Raw genomic sequence first — 15,426 nt, 5'->3', positions numbered from 1 at the left:
TGTCGGGTTGGTTCGGTTTGATTCGATTTTTCGGTTTATGACTAGCAGCCATGAGACTTATCAGTAAAACATTAAAAAGTTGAAAAAGACATGTCTTTTTTTTTTTTGTTCAAACGAAAACTTTTATTTATAGTTTAAGGTGGAACGATATACATCATAGAAACATTTTCACTATTAGTGATAGTGTAGTACTCAAGTTACCCAAAGTTGCTAAACTATTACATATAGAGCTAAAAGCTAACTTAGTAGTGGTTGCACCATTTTTGTCATCTTAATACACATACCTGGAAATAAAGTAGAGCATAGGAGCTTTTAGTCGTTGTTGCAAACATAGATATTAATTAAACATAAAGACTACCTAAAATTAAAATGAAAATATATGAAATAAAAAAACTTTGTGTAATGATCCCAAACTTAGGGGCAGTACTTGCATTTTGCCTTCAATTCTCCCATTTTATTAAAAAAACTGTGTGTAATGATCCCAAACTTCAGATATTTTTCTATCATTATCCCCAATGCTAGGGTCTCGACTACAAGGAGTTGTTCTTTTCTGTTTTTTAGGAGGATTACCCATGAAAGAAGTATTAGGGCATTACTATGTACTTGAGTTACAACAAATGCTGATGTTACTGAAGTATCTTCTATAGGAACCTCCAAATCTACAACCTCTGTCCTTTTCATATGAAAAATATTAGAAGTTTAGAACCCATTCAGACAAGAAAAAAGAAAGGTATAAATTCGGAAAAAAAAAAAAAAAAACCTAAAATCAAATGGCTGACAAAGAAAGACTAAATTTTAAGTTAAAGACATTAGACTCTAACATGAGCTTCTGTTAGTAGGTTTACACTTAACACTTAAAAGTTAAAAGACTTAAAGACATGTGCTTTGACATATTCTTAAAAACATGGGCCTTAAACAATCATGTGAAATAAGTAGACCAAAAATCAAATTAATGATTAAAAGGTATAAAATATTTATAATTATTTATGAAAAACTAATATTATACATATAAATAATTATAAAATTTATGTATATAATTTATCGGTTTGGTTCAGTTATTTATTCGGTTATTTTTTAATAGAACCATAACCAAACCAAATATTATCGGTTTTTAAAATTTAAAACCAAATCAAACCAAACCAAACCAAATGTCGGTTTTTTTATTCGGTTTGGTTAAATTTTCGGTTTGGTTTTGGTTTTAACCAAAACCGTGAACAGCCCTAATCATCATAACGAAAAATCCTCCACCTTTAGGGTCTGTTTGGAAAGCCACCTGGTAATTGGAATTGGTGTAATTACTACCCTAGTAATTACACAGCCTAGTAATTACGCAGTATTATAATTACAATGACATGTTTGTTTGTCATAATGTAATTACAGTGTAATTACAAACGTGTTGTTTGGTTGCACAAGTGTAATTGCACAGTTAGTTTAATTTTAAAATAAACCTTCACTATAAAAAATTTAAAATTAATATTTAAAAAACATGTGCCTTTATACATGATATTAAATTAACTATTTAATAACTCATTATTTCTTGAAAATATGTTAATTAATAATCATATATTTGTAACTAATATTGTAAAAAATAGTTGATATATAATTTCAAATTAATAATATTTTTATTTTAGTTGATATTTTTATTACATCTAATTACATCTAATTCCAATTACCTGGGTGGCTTTCCAAATAGGCCCTTAGAAATATCCAAGAATACTTTTTACTCTCTCGACCAGCAGGGCCCAAAAATGGATATTTTTCCAAACTATTATTTGGACCCACTTACCGAATCATCATCAACGTGTAGTACTTTTAAAAGACTTTCATTCGTGTCCGAGCTTCTTTCGGTGGGCCATTTCTCTTTATGTTATGGCTGGCAATTTTTTGCATTAACTCACTCAACGCCATTCTGCAAAATAAGCACTCTTAAACATCAAATAGCATCTATTGCCCTACTGGTTGGGACCTACAAATTCCACTTGTTGTTTAATAAAGAATGAGCCCCACAAAACTTTTGTTGATTGTGTCTCACCTAAAATAGCCAAAAAAAATAGTTTCAGCACTGATTGTGTCTCACCCAAAATAGCCATAAAAAAATTCAGCACTAGTTCGTCTGAAGTTTGCAGAGTAGACCAGGCCAATTTAGTTCAAAATTTATTCTGGAACAGCCAACAAGATCTTCTTTAGTTTTGGGATATCAGAAACGTTGACATATAGTGAGGACGCAATATCCCAGTTTAATTAGCACATCACTAAATGGGAAGACATAATGATCTGATAACGCAACACACACATCACTAAATGGGAAGACATAATGATCTGATAACACAACACAGAAACACAACAGTTGAGAGGGATAATCCATGTATTAAGACAGATATTCGTATACACGATAATCGGAGTCTTTGCCCTTGCAGTATTCAAAGAGGTTTTTTTTTTCTAGATGGAAAAGTGCTTACCCTCAACCAAAGTCACGGTAGACAGGGGCGTATATAGCATAATAAGTGGGGGTTCAATTTAAGTTTGGGATGCACTTTATACTTTCTTTGGTACAAGATATAAATTTATCCCAAAATAAATTTTACCTTCTACCAAACATGATACAAAATTAATCCCATAGTTAGTATTGGGATATCCCAGCTAATACTGTGTACAAAATTATGCATTGCTGCTTGTTGCTGATGGGTTTCACAGAAACAGCATCAAAACTTAATTATTTGTCGAGGCCGTTAATGGTGTTCTTTCCTTTACGTTTCTTTTTATTTTCTTGAAAGTAATTTATGGATTTGAATGACATTCAAAAAAATGATGGAATTACTTGAGAGAAGAAGAATAAAGAGAAAGAATTACTACTACTTAGTTTTAAAGTGCTTGAATATTGAATAACCGGTGGTAAAGATAAAGGTAACATAAATCTGGACAGAGAGAGAGAAAAAGTGTAATAGGGTGGGGCTGAGGCTAGGTCGTTTTTTTTGCTGGAAGTTGGACCCGTAATCCACTTGGCAAAATATGGGGCTTAAATTCCTTATGGGTGTGGCGTCTCTGTATGTGTTTTATGAAGGACAAAAAATCTATTTTGAAAGGGAATCAAACGTTTGTACAAAAACTTAAAATACAGGATACACCACTTAAATGGCAACATTCGAATAAGATGCCTTTTTACTCCAAAAAGAGGGACAGAAACTAGAAATATTCACAAGTTCCCACACGAGTTAGATACCCACTTAATTATAACTTGGAATTTACTACTTTTCTGAAACCAATCCACTTGTCCTAGTGAGATTCCTATTTCCTGGACATGCTCCACGTAGTCCACTCGTTTCTGTCATTATTTCTTGCAAAGGGCAGGTAGTTGCAATTTACAAATGATGTTAACTGTTAATTAAACCGTGTATTAATGCAAGTGAGTGAATGAGCGAGTGTAGTTCAGTAAGACAAAAATATCAATGGCTTCAGGTATTTGAAAGGTCAACTGTTTTAACTTATTTTTCAACATGATCTTTGCACTTGGACTCTCCCCTATAGGAGGATACAACTGATTTGTCATTTAGTCCTACACCACAACTCCAAAAGGAACTCAACCTTCACCTTCCACAGGTTTTACCTGCCGTTATTGATCCCGAGTAATTGGCTCTGATTATCCTCCTCGTAATATATTCATGTTCAAATTAAATACGTCCAAACTGGTTATTTAATTTCTCTGACATTGGTCAATTGTCATCATTTGACTTCCTTGAGGGCTCGTCAAACTTGTTCTTCTATAAACTCTCCTCACTCATCAACACAATTTCTGTACTTTCCATTACTTTAGGAATCCATTTACTAATCAACCTCGACAATTCTTCTATTGAGAGAAAGATCAATAAAGTAAGAAAAATGGAATTCATCCAATTTTCTCAAGTTGCTAGCCTATTAGGCATGGTCACCATTTTCTCTTTGTTATGCAAAATATTATATTCTTGGTGGATTCTGCCTAAACTGACATATCGGAAGCTAAAGGCAAATGGATTTGAAGGAGCAACACCAAGTTTTCCTCTTGGAAAATTTAATGACATGAAGAAGGAGCTAATGAAGAGAGCTTCTGCCACTTCTTCCTCTACACTTTCAATTTAAGAAAGTAAAGAAATTTTTTGAATCTTATGATTGTTAACTAAAGATATGTACAATGTACTAAAATGTCTTTTAAACTTGTGGTCTTAAACATGCTAGGTAAAAAATTGAAATTAAAGAGTTGTAAAAAAAAAAAAAAAAAACTTTTTTGAACGAACTAAAACGAAAGTAAGACAAATATTTTGAAACAGATGGAGTAGTTAAGTTTAATGCACACAATATGGAAAATATCATTAAGTCACTTGTTAAGTAATTATAGATCAAATTTAATGATAAGCATTAATGTCAATAGAATAACTAATAGGCTATCACATGTTATAATTCACTAATAAAAGAATTTATATTATCAATATATATTTTAAATTTAATTAATTTAAACAAACAATTATAATTGTCTTATCATTTTCAAATGTCGGAGATGGTCAGTAATAGACTAAATAGTCAAATGCTCTAGATAAAGTTTACTCTCCAAAAGGAAAGGAAATGAAGGAAGAGGTAGAAACTAGAACGAATCACAAACTGCCACATAAGTATAAAGGAAACCCAAACGAGTAAGAGACAGTATACTTAATACTTCGAACCCAATCTACTCGTCCCATAATCCAGCCTGTCCACTTTTTTGTTTTTACCCCCAAAAACAACGTGTTTTGCTTGAGCCATCAAATTTTTTAGCTTCACTTATCACAGTAGTTACACATCCACTATATATAGAGCCACCTCACGCATCATTGCCCATAAAGAAAAAATCTCTACCTCAAGAAATATCTAAGACTACTTTTTACTCTATCAACCAGCAGTGACTCACCAGGAATGGATATTTTTGGAAGCTATTATTCGGACCCACTTACTGACTCATCATCAACGTCTGATAATAGCAGCTCCACTAATCTTACTGAATATTCATCAGTTATGTTAGCTTCAAACAACCCCAAGAAGCCAGCTGGGAGGAAGAAGTTTCTGGAAACTCGACATCCAGTATACAGGGGAGTCAGGAAGAGGAATTCAGGAAAATGGGTTTGTGAAGTTAGAGAACCCAACAAAAACTCAAGGATTTGGCTGGGGACATACCCAACGTTAGAAATGGCGGCAAGAGCTCATGACGTGGCAGCTTTAGCATTAAGGGGTCGTTCTGCTTGCTTGAACTTTGCTGACTCTGCTTGGAGGTTGCCTACCCCGGCTTCCTCTGACACCAAGGATATTCAAAAGGCGGCTGCAGAGGCTGCCGAAGCTTTTCGTCCACGAGAGTCCGAAAGTGCTTCAGGAGAATCATGGACTCCTGAAACGCCACAGACTATGTCCTTCGTGGATGAAGAAGAACTCTTCTACATGCCGGGATTACTTGCGGATATGGCTGAAGGACTGATGCTACCTCCACCACCGCAATATTTAGAAATCGAAGACCATGCTGAAGTTGATACTGACATGTCTTTATGGAGCTATTCTAGATAAACAACTCTGGTTTTTAGAACTTCTTAGACAGTATAGATGCAATGGAAATGCTCAATGTGAAGTTCCTTAAATAAGGATTTAGGAGATATTCCTAGTTTCGTACTCAATATTTCGATGGTACGGATGTATGCAAGTTGTCATTTTGATATTAAAAGAACTGAAATTTCCAACTTATTTTCTAGATTTTTAAGTAGCTAAATTTTAGTGTTTTGACCCGATGTAAGTAAAGATTATGCAAACATGCTGAAGTTAAAACTATTGAGGACTGCAGCTCTGGAGCCGTGCATGCATTCTCGTCATTGGAACCAACTAATAGACCTTTTGAAAGACTTTCATTCGTCTCCCAGCTCCTTCTTTGTACGTGGTTTAATTAAAATTATGCATTCTTTCGGTGGGCCATTTATCTTTAAGATTGTGGCTGACAATTTTTTGTATTAACTTCCTCAGTATCATTCGGCAAACGACAAGCACTTTTAGTCATCAAGTGGCATCAACTGGGACCTACAAACTCCACTTGTCTAACAAGGAGCGAGTCTCACTCGCTTAACTTTTGCTGATTGTGTCTCATCCAAAATAAAAAAGTTCAACACAAATTTGTCTGAAGTTTGGGGAGTAGTCGTATCACATGAAACATATCAAAATTCATGCCGGTTTAGTTCAAAATGTCTCCTCACGTCATCTCTCTTCTTTGAGTTTCACGTTGTCTTCTGGAACAGCCAGTAGTACAAGATCTCGTTTAGCTTTGGGATATCAGAAACGTTGAGATGTATTGAGAATGCATCCCAGTGAAGAGTGCAGTGCAGAAAGCTGTATGTTTTCTGATGAAAAGAGTGACTGGAAACCGAGATCGGAAGACAAAAAGAAATTTTCTACGGGATAACAACATACTCACTATAATCTCACTAGGTGGGGTCTAGTGTGGGGACTATCTTTTGATAGGTAAAGAAAAGTTATTTCCGATAGATCCCGGCTCAAAGAGAGTAAATTTTCTACGGGGAGCTTTGGAAAAATAGGGCTTCCATTAATTCCTTGTGCTTGTAGTGTGTCTGTATGTGTTTTATGAAAGGACAAAACAATATTTTTAAATCTATTTTGAAAATGAATCAAATATTTGTACAAAGAAAAAAAACTTAAAATCAGGATACACACCTTAAGTGAAAAGGTTCAAATAAGATGCACCATGAATTTTTTACTCCAAACAAGGAAGGAAGAAAGGAGAGACGTTGCCACATCAGCAGAAACCTAGACGAGTTAGAGCACACTTAAAGATTGAATTTACTTTTATAAAACCAATCCACTTGTCCCACAAAACAGCTGGGATATTTTGAACCACAAAAAAATCCAGCCTATCTCCTCACAGGCCGTGTTTTTTAGCGTCATCATTCTTTTTATCTTCAAGAATGCTTCACTTCCGCTATAAATACATAGAACCCACCTTGACAAGAAAGTAAAAGCCTCTACTGAAGAAATATCCAAGACTAATCTTTACTCTAATACTCTCTCAACCAACAGTGACCAAAAATGGATATTTTTCGAAGTTATTATTCGGACTCACTTACTGACTGGTCATCAACGTCTGATAATAGCAGCTCCACTAATCTTACTGAATATTCATCAGTGATGTTAGCTTCAAATAAACCGAAAAAGCGAGCGGGGAGAAAGAAGTTTCAGGAAATTCAACATCCAATATACAGGGGAGTGAGGAAAAGGAATTCCGAAAAATGGGTTTGTGAAGTCAGAGAACCAAATAAAAAATCAAGGATGTGGCTTGGCACTTTTCCAACACTAGAAATGGCAGCAAGAGCTTATGACGTGGCAGCTATAGCATTGAGGGGTCGTTCTGCTTGCTTGAACTTTCCTAACTCTACTTGTAGGTTGCCTATTCCGGCTTCCTCTGAGACCAAGGATATTCAGAAGGCTGCTGCTCAGGCCGCTGAAGCTTTCCGACCATCGAAGTCGGATGCAGTTTCAGGAGAATCTGCGAATTCTTCTGAAACGCCAAAGAGTATGTTCTTTATGGATGAGGAAGCGCTCTTTTGTATTCCGAATATTTATGGCCAAACGCCTAAAAGTAAAAAAAAGTGAAAAAAAATTCCGGAAAAAAGTGAATAATTTTTATGGCCAAACGGCTACTTAAATTTGGATGGACAGAGTAGTGTTTTTTTCATTTTACCCTTTGTATTAATTACAACATTTAGTTGACCTAGATATATAATAGATATTAATTGAGGAGACATAATATGGTGAAATATTTTAAGAGACTGATCTAAAAATCAAAATGCTACCCTTATTAATGCTTTTTTACGGGCCGTGTAAATGAAAAACATGACAAATATTTTGAGACGGAAGGTAAGTGATTCAATGCATAGATCTAATAGGAAAAAAAATTGGCAAGTGAAAAAACTCTTACTTGTGGCTTGATAATTGGAAAGAACCGGTAGCTTTATACCAAATAATTCCCCCTGATTTCAGAATGGCCAGAACTGTGATTTTAATAAAGAATATGGTGATTGAAGAAGGATGGGATTGCAGATCATATTATCCGAAGTGTTAAGCCTCCATCAGACAATGAAGTACAAGATAAGCCTTTTTAGAAACTAGAAGCAAGAGGAAAATTTACTGTGGGGACAACATTCAACCTAGTTAGGTAGAGAATGCAGACAAATATGCTATACAAGAAATTTCGGATTAAAGGCTTATCACTGAAGATATATATCTTTCTTCATATGGCGGTTATAGCAAGCTAAGGTGCCTCTGGATGATGTAGTAAAGATGTGGGGTATCCAATTCCCGTCAGATATTATTGTTGTGAAGATCCAAAGGTGGAAACTATTTCACATGTTTTCTAAATTCTCCTACAGCACAATACATCTGGAACAGTTTTTGCAAACCAATGAGTTTAAACGTACAGAATCTACAGCTGAGACAAGTTATAAATCAATGGTGGGATGCTCCTGTAAATTACCATGTGAAATACATCTTTTAAGAAATACCAGCAATTAATGTGTGGGAGCTATGTAAAAGGAGGAATGCTATTAAGCATGGGGAAATATGTCCAAAGTGAAGCTAATGTACTAGATCATGCATACTATTATCATGCTTATGAAGGTAAGAAGAAGAAATTTTAACTATGCTTCCTACAAGTGGAGTTCCCTAATGCAATCTCTTTAGAATTACAGTCCAAGAACTAAAGTAACTCAAGTGAATTATGTTAGAACAAGGATAATAATATCTTCCAACTGCTCGAACTGAAATATCATCAAATTGTTAGAATACAGATAATCATAATAGTAGAAACCCAAAATAAGACTTGCTTGGCTTAGAGGCACGTACCTTTCTTGAAGATAGTTGGAGTCTCTCCCACGAGCAAACGGAAGAATACATGACAATTTTATCTTCGGGATTCAACTAAGCCACACAACAAGTAGCATTCAAGGTTGTTGCTCTTCTATTCTTGAATCTGTGATTTCACCTTTTGATCAATGTCTCTCAAATATTTTCAAGGGGAAAGTATTTCTTGAAGTGATTTTTTTTCTTCAAAAGAATGAAACACCATTTATAGGATAAAAAGTCTTGAAAAAGAAGAGTTTCATTAACTAATAGTGTAACGACCCGTTTGGTCGTTATAGTCTTTTTGGTACTTTTGACCCTTCCCCGAGCTTGTTTAGCTCACGTTTGACCCGAGGAGACCGTTGACACACTTCCCGAGGTGTTTGGATATGATTTGGGTGACTTTTGGGAAATTCGGGCTTAAAGCGAAAAAGAGTTGACTCAAAGTTGACTTTTTGGTAAACTTACCTTTTTAGGGAATTCGTCGATTCCGAGAGGTCCGGATGGTCATTTAGAACTTGTGTGCATATTTGGTTCGGTTCCCAATGCACTCGGGTGCATTTTGGGACTTGGGTTGGGAAGTTGGATTTGAGGTGTCGGGGGTTGACTCGATGAAAGAGACCTCCGTTGGAAATTTCGAGGCCACGAGTGCGTTTGTAGCGTATTTTTATGTATGTCTGCATATTTGGTATGTGAGAAGATAGCCTCGGGTGATAGTTGGGATGTTGGGTTGAGATTGTGAAAAACTTGGGATTTCTGGTGTCTAGTGCCCGCTATAGCAGCACCAGCACCACGACAGCGGTACGACTTTAGCGCTCACCCTACCGCTGTAGCGGCTTAAGTAATTTGGGCATGACCGTTGTAGCGGTCATGGGACCGTAGAAGCGGTATGTTGGTCGCGGAAGCGGGTGACGGGCAATTAATTTCATTAAATGAGTGTTAAAAGCCCTAAGTCTCTCATTCTTTAATATTCCGAAAATCGAGTTGGTGGGAGCATTTCAGGGCAATTCTTGGGGAAAATTCATTGTGGTAAGTCCCTTTACTTTCCTTTTCATTCCAAGATTTCATTGTCACCTTAGGATTCCATTATCATGCTAGTTCACTAAGAGTTTAAGAATTAAAAGATGGTTCAATGAGTTCTTCTTTCTAGGCTTTGTAATCTTGACTTATTGATTGGGTTAGCTCTAGTAGGCATGGAATTGATGATTAGAATCTATTATTGCATGATGTTTTCCTAATTAGTGGCCAAATTATGGAATTGAAAGTTAGGGTTTATACCCAAATTTGGGGGTTTTGCCTAGAATATGAATTTAAGTAAATTGTTGTTTCTTCTAGCTTGTAATTGATGGGAATTGATCACCTAGAGTGTATTTCACCTTTCTAGTTCATAAACCTCATTCCATGAGTTGGAAATTTGGGTCTTGAATAGAAGTAGGTTTGATTGATGTTCTTCTTGATTCTAATTGCATATCTCGGATATGATTAGACTTACATTATCACGAGGCTCAAAGGAAAAGAAAGACTAAGGTGTGGTTGTTGGAGACCTTGTTGTTCGGCTTTCCAGGTAGGTTACGCTTTACCCTATGGTGAGACTTCGATCAGCGAAGCATATATTTAGACGATATTGTCGGAGAATGCATGTAAACCTTCGGGTATGAAGTTGGGTTGGATATTACCTTAGGTTGGGCCTTGTTGTATGATTTGGGGCTAGCCATCCCGTTGTGTGGTGACTTATCTCGTTCTATTTGTTGTTGGCTCGTTGCCACATGAAGATAGTAGATATTGGTGACTAGTGATATATCGTGATGATGATATTGTAGCACCTTACCTGTTCCTGTATTGAGACTAGGATTGTGATTCTATTGTTGCTTATTGTGTAGCCTTTTTATCGATATTGTCGGTGTGCCCATGTGCGGTACTGTTGAGATTGATTTGATTATTGACATTGAACTCATACATTGCACGCATTTTCATCCTTCATGATATATGTCATGCCCCGAACCATGGCCTGGGCGTAACATGACACTCGGTGCCTGACTGCATGTGACCGAGCGAACCACATGGCTTGCTGAATAAACATGGGGCATATACATGAGTGGAATATAACATGAAACATGATGAACCTTAATAGAACATGAGAAATCATAATATATTTAATAAAATACTTGTATAAAACGCAAATGTGGAAATATCATAAACTGAGCCAAAGATGGCTACACAACTCTGTGTATTGACATAACTGACTGACTAGTCTATGAAACCTCTATCATGAATCTGAACTGTAAAACATACTCGCTGGGACAAGGCACCCAGCATACCTTAACTTACTAAATGTGACATGAAAATAAATAAGGATAACACCTCGAATAAGATGGGGCTCACCAATAAGCTGATACAACCAAAACCTACTGAGCAGATGTGGCGTCCTGTAAATCCGTACCTACATCGTGAAATGCAGGCCCCCGGGCAATAGAAAAGGGACGTTAGCACATTGAATGTACTGGTATGTAAAGCAACTGAATCAAATAAGCATAAAAAAAACATGACTTGTATTATAACATGGATATCTTGTATTATAACATGGATAAAGATTACATAATTTATTTTCATGAAAACGTGTAGACATGTAGGATATTCATGGAAGTAAGCATAATATTTAATATCTTGCATGTAGGAACCTATGGAATGCAATATATCGGTTTTCATGGATTACGGATGGATTCCCAATAACTAAAATGGAAGATTAGGATACAATAACGAACTAGTAGTCTAACAGAGCATATCATGGTACATGGACTTAGGGTTTATCATGAACTTATCTAAAAACCCTAGTTTTGGTGAACTCTTGTATAATCATGGAAGAACGTGGCGTGGGAAAGAACAAAGATATTCCCACATGTAGATAGAAGCCCTACATACCTGGTATGCTCCAAACTTGTAATATAAATCTGAATTTTGAAGAAGAATCCCAAAGCTTAAATCTTGAATCCCTCTAATTGGGTTTTCTTGAAAACTCTAGGTTAAGAACAATGGTTTTCTTGTTTAGATTACATGAATACATGTTAGAATTTGACTTGGAATGATTGGAATGGGCTTACCTTAGAGTATCTTGAAGGTTGGGAGAGAAGAACTTCGTGCTAGGGCTTGGGAATGTGAAAAGTGAGAAATAAAACTAAAGTCTCGAATTTATACTGTTCACTGAAGCGAAAGATGTATGGGCATGAAGTATGTCCCGTACTTTAAAGTACGACCCGTATCTGGAAATGCAAATTCCAGTAGCTGTGTTAAAATCACTGCGAAGTACGGGATGGAAGTGTGTCCCGCACATTTTGCCCGTATTTTGATGGCCAATTTCCAAAAACTCCATTTTTTCCATGCCAAGTGTGGCTTAAAAGTACGGCCGGTACTTAGAAGTACAACCCGCACCTTGACCGTCGAAATCCAATTTTAATGTTCAACACTTCCGTCTGATATTCTAAGTCCCAAATCAAGAATCATAGCCTAGTTTAATGGTAAGAGGTGTTACAATATCTCCCTATTGGGATTATTCATCCTCAAATAATGGGTCATGGTTAGGAATATGGCTGGACATGGCTTGAATACATAAACATGAAGGAAACATGACGTGAAACATGGAGACTGAATTAACATGACATGGTTACATGAAAACATAAATATTGAGACATAGAACATGTGCACTGGGTACATGAGCGTGAAACATGAGACATGACATGACTATGGAAGGTTACCTTGAGCATTCTCTGCTTGCTCTTCAAATAAATGGGGATATCTGGATTTCGTGTCCTCTTCGGCTTCCCATGTAGCCTCTTCAACTTTTTGACTCCTCCAAAGGACCTTTACTGAGACTACTTACTTAGTTCTCAACTTGCGAACCTGATGATCAAGAATGGCTACAGGGATCTCTTCATAAGTCAAACCATCCTTAATCGTTATAGTATCAGTAGGAACAACTAACGACGGGTTTCCCACACACTTCCTCAGCATTAACACATGTAATACTGGATGAACAGCAGCCAATTCTTGTTGTAATTCAAGCTCGTAAGCTACTTGACCAACCCTTCGCAGGATCTTATAAGGTCCAATATATCGGGGACTAAGCTTTCCCTTCTTGCTAAATCTCATAACACCCTTCATAGGTGAAACTTTAAGGAACACCCAATCATCAACTTGAAACTCCAAGTCTCTTCGCCTCACATCGGTGTAAGACTTTTGGTGACTCTGAGCCGTTTTCAAACGCTCCTGAATTAGCTTGACTTTCTTCATAGCCTGGTAGACCAAATCTGGTCCTAGCAATTCTAGTTCACCCACTTCAAACCAACCAATATGTGACCTAAGCCTTCGCCCATAAAGAGCTTCGAATGATGCCATCTTATGCTAGCATGATAACTGTTATTATAAGAAAATTCAATATGAGGAAAACGGTCATCCCAATTACCTTTAAAATCAAGGACACATGCCCTCAACATATCCTCAAGAGTCTGAATAGTACGTTCTGCCTGACTATCTGTTTGAGGATGAAAAGTTATACTAAGATTCACCTTGGTACCCAATCATTCTGAAAGGATCTCCAGAAGCTCGCTGTGAACTGAGCACCACGATCTGAAATGATAGACACTGGGGTTCCATGCAACCTGACAATTTCATTGATATACAACTTAGCATAATCTTCTATTAAATCTGTGGTCTTGACTGGCAAAAAGTATGCCGACTTAGTAAGCTAGTCAACGATCACCCAAATAGAGTCATGTCTACGGGATGAACAAGGTAGACCTGATATGAAGTCCATATTTATCATCTCCCATTGCAGACAGGAATATCAATATTCTGTGCCAAGCCACCAGGTCTCTGGTGTTCGGCTTTCACTTGCAGGCAATTAGGACACTTAGCCACAAAATCTGCTACATTCTTATTCATATCATTCCACCAATAAATTTTAATATCATGATACATCTTAGTGGAACATGGATGAATGGAATACCTGGAATTGTGAGCTTCTGACATAATTCTCTCTCTGAGCCCATCTACATCTGGAACACATAATCTACCTCGGTACCTCAAGGTACCATCATCTCCCCCTTGTTCAAAAGCCTTCATCTTATGCTTGTGAATCCCCTCTTTCAGTTGCAACAAGTAGGGGTCCTTATACTGCTTACCTTTAACTTTAATGACTAAGGAGGAAAGAGCTCTATTCTGAACAACCACACCGCCATCCTCGGAGTCCAAAAGTCTAACTCTAAGACTAGCCAAACGGTGAACTTCCTTGGTCATTGATGTGGCGTGATTTTACGCCACAATCGATGCTTTTTGACTATAAGTTTTACTTGTTTTTAAGCAAGCCTAGGTGATTTTACGTGGTTTTTAGTGTTTTTCAGGTAAAGGAACATATTAGGCACATTCACAGTTGAAGTCCAGAACCAGGTCGTAAATTGAAGTTTACGGTCCGTATTCTACAATACGGGCCGTATTCCATGGTCGTATTAAAGGATCTCAGCAACAGAGAGTCAAGCTGCAAAGATGGTGGTTTACGAGCTGAGTTTACGGACCGTATTGCAGTTTACGGTCCGTATTCCATCACGTATTTAATCATTCAAGCACCTGGCAGAAAGGCTGAGTTTTGGCAAAGTGAAAGACGAGCATGCAGTTTACGGACCGTGAACCACTTTACGGTCCGTGTTTCAAAAGAGACAGCTGAAGGACGACTGGGTCGTAAAGTGACTTTACGGTCCGTAAACCAGTTTACGGACCGTATTTCAACATGACGGGGCTGAAGTGCAAAATCTGTAACTTATGTATTTCCAAAACCTATAAATAGTCATTGTAGGGTTTTTAATAGGGATTAGTTATCATACTTTTGTCTCTTGACTTAGAACATTAAATTCTCTCTAGTTTTTGAAGATTCAAACATCAATTCAAGTATTACCAATTCCTTTTTCATTCAAAAGTAAGCAATCATGTATTCTTCAAATTCTTATTTCTTGTTCTTTGTCATGAGTAGCTAAATTCCCTTACTAGGGTTGTGAACCCAATGATGGGTGTTTTGTGATTGAGTTTGTGATTGATATACAAATAATGGATTATTAGGGTTTAATTATTCTTCATTCTTCATTCTTAATTAATGGTTGCAAACATTGATAAAAGCCATAAACCCTAATTTATTTGGGAAAATAATTAGGGCTGGCAAGAATAATTAACAAGAACTCAAAGCTTTAAACTTTGTTTAATAAATTCACTTAGGAATAAGAAGATTTTACTTGGCATGATTAGTCGTTCTTCATTATCACTTTCTTATATTTGGGAAAATCATAGAAACATATAATCTTTATCTATTGGGAAATAGTAGAGATTCACCTAGAGATTAAGTGCACTCGTAGAATGATCCATTACAAGTATATCAAGAGCAATACCCATGATCATACACTCTATCTAACGGGGACACAACCTTAGTTTCTTTTACCATCAATTACCACAAAAACAATAGTTTAGCAATTAGTTATAGAACAACCAAATTTTACCAAA

The 15,426-nt window shown here is 36.5% G+C and overlaps 2 protein-coding genes across 2 annotated transcripts; both read left to right on the top strand.

Annotated features, from left to right (window-relative positions):
• Positions 1-4,846: 4,846 nt before the first annotated feature.
• Positions 4,847-5,832, top strand: LOC132605220 (dehydration-responsive element-binding protein 1B-like). The gene has a single exon (XM_060318435.1). It carries the CDS (start codon positions 4,921-4,923, stop codon positions 5,557-5,559), a length of 639 nt encoding a protein of 212 aa, XP_060174418.1. The 5' UTR covers positions 4,847-4,920; the 3' UTR covers positions 5,560-5,832.
• Positions 5,833-7,027: 1,195 nt separating this feature from the next.
• LOC132605219 (dehydration-responsive element-binding protein 1D-like) lies at positions 7,028-8,240 on the top strand. Its single transcript, XM_060318434.1, has one exon. The coding sequence runs from the start codon at positions 7,081-7,083 to the stop codon at positions 7,642-7,644; it is 564 nt and encodes a 187-aa protein (XP_060174417.1). The 5' UTR covers positions 7,028-7,080; the 3' UTR covers positions 7,645-8,240.
• The last annotated feature ends 7,186 nt before the right edge of the window (positions 8,241-15,426 follow it).

Source organism: Lycium barbarum, chromosome 8 (assembly GCF_019175385.1).
Source record: "Lycium barbarum isolate Lr01 chromosome 8, ASM1917538v2, whole genome shotgun sequence".
Taxonomy (NCBI): Eukaryota; Viridiplantae; Streptophyta; class Magnoliopsida; order Solanales; family Solanaceae; genus Lycium; species Lycium barbarum.
Note: the sequence above shows the minus strand (reverse complement) of the source record. Positions and strands in the feature narration are given on the sequence as shown.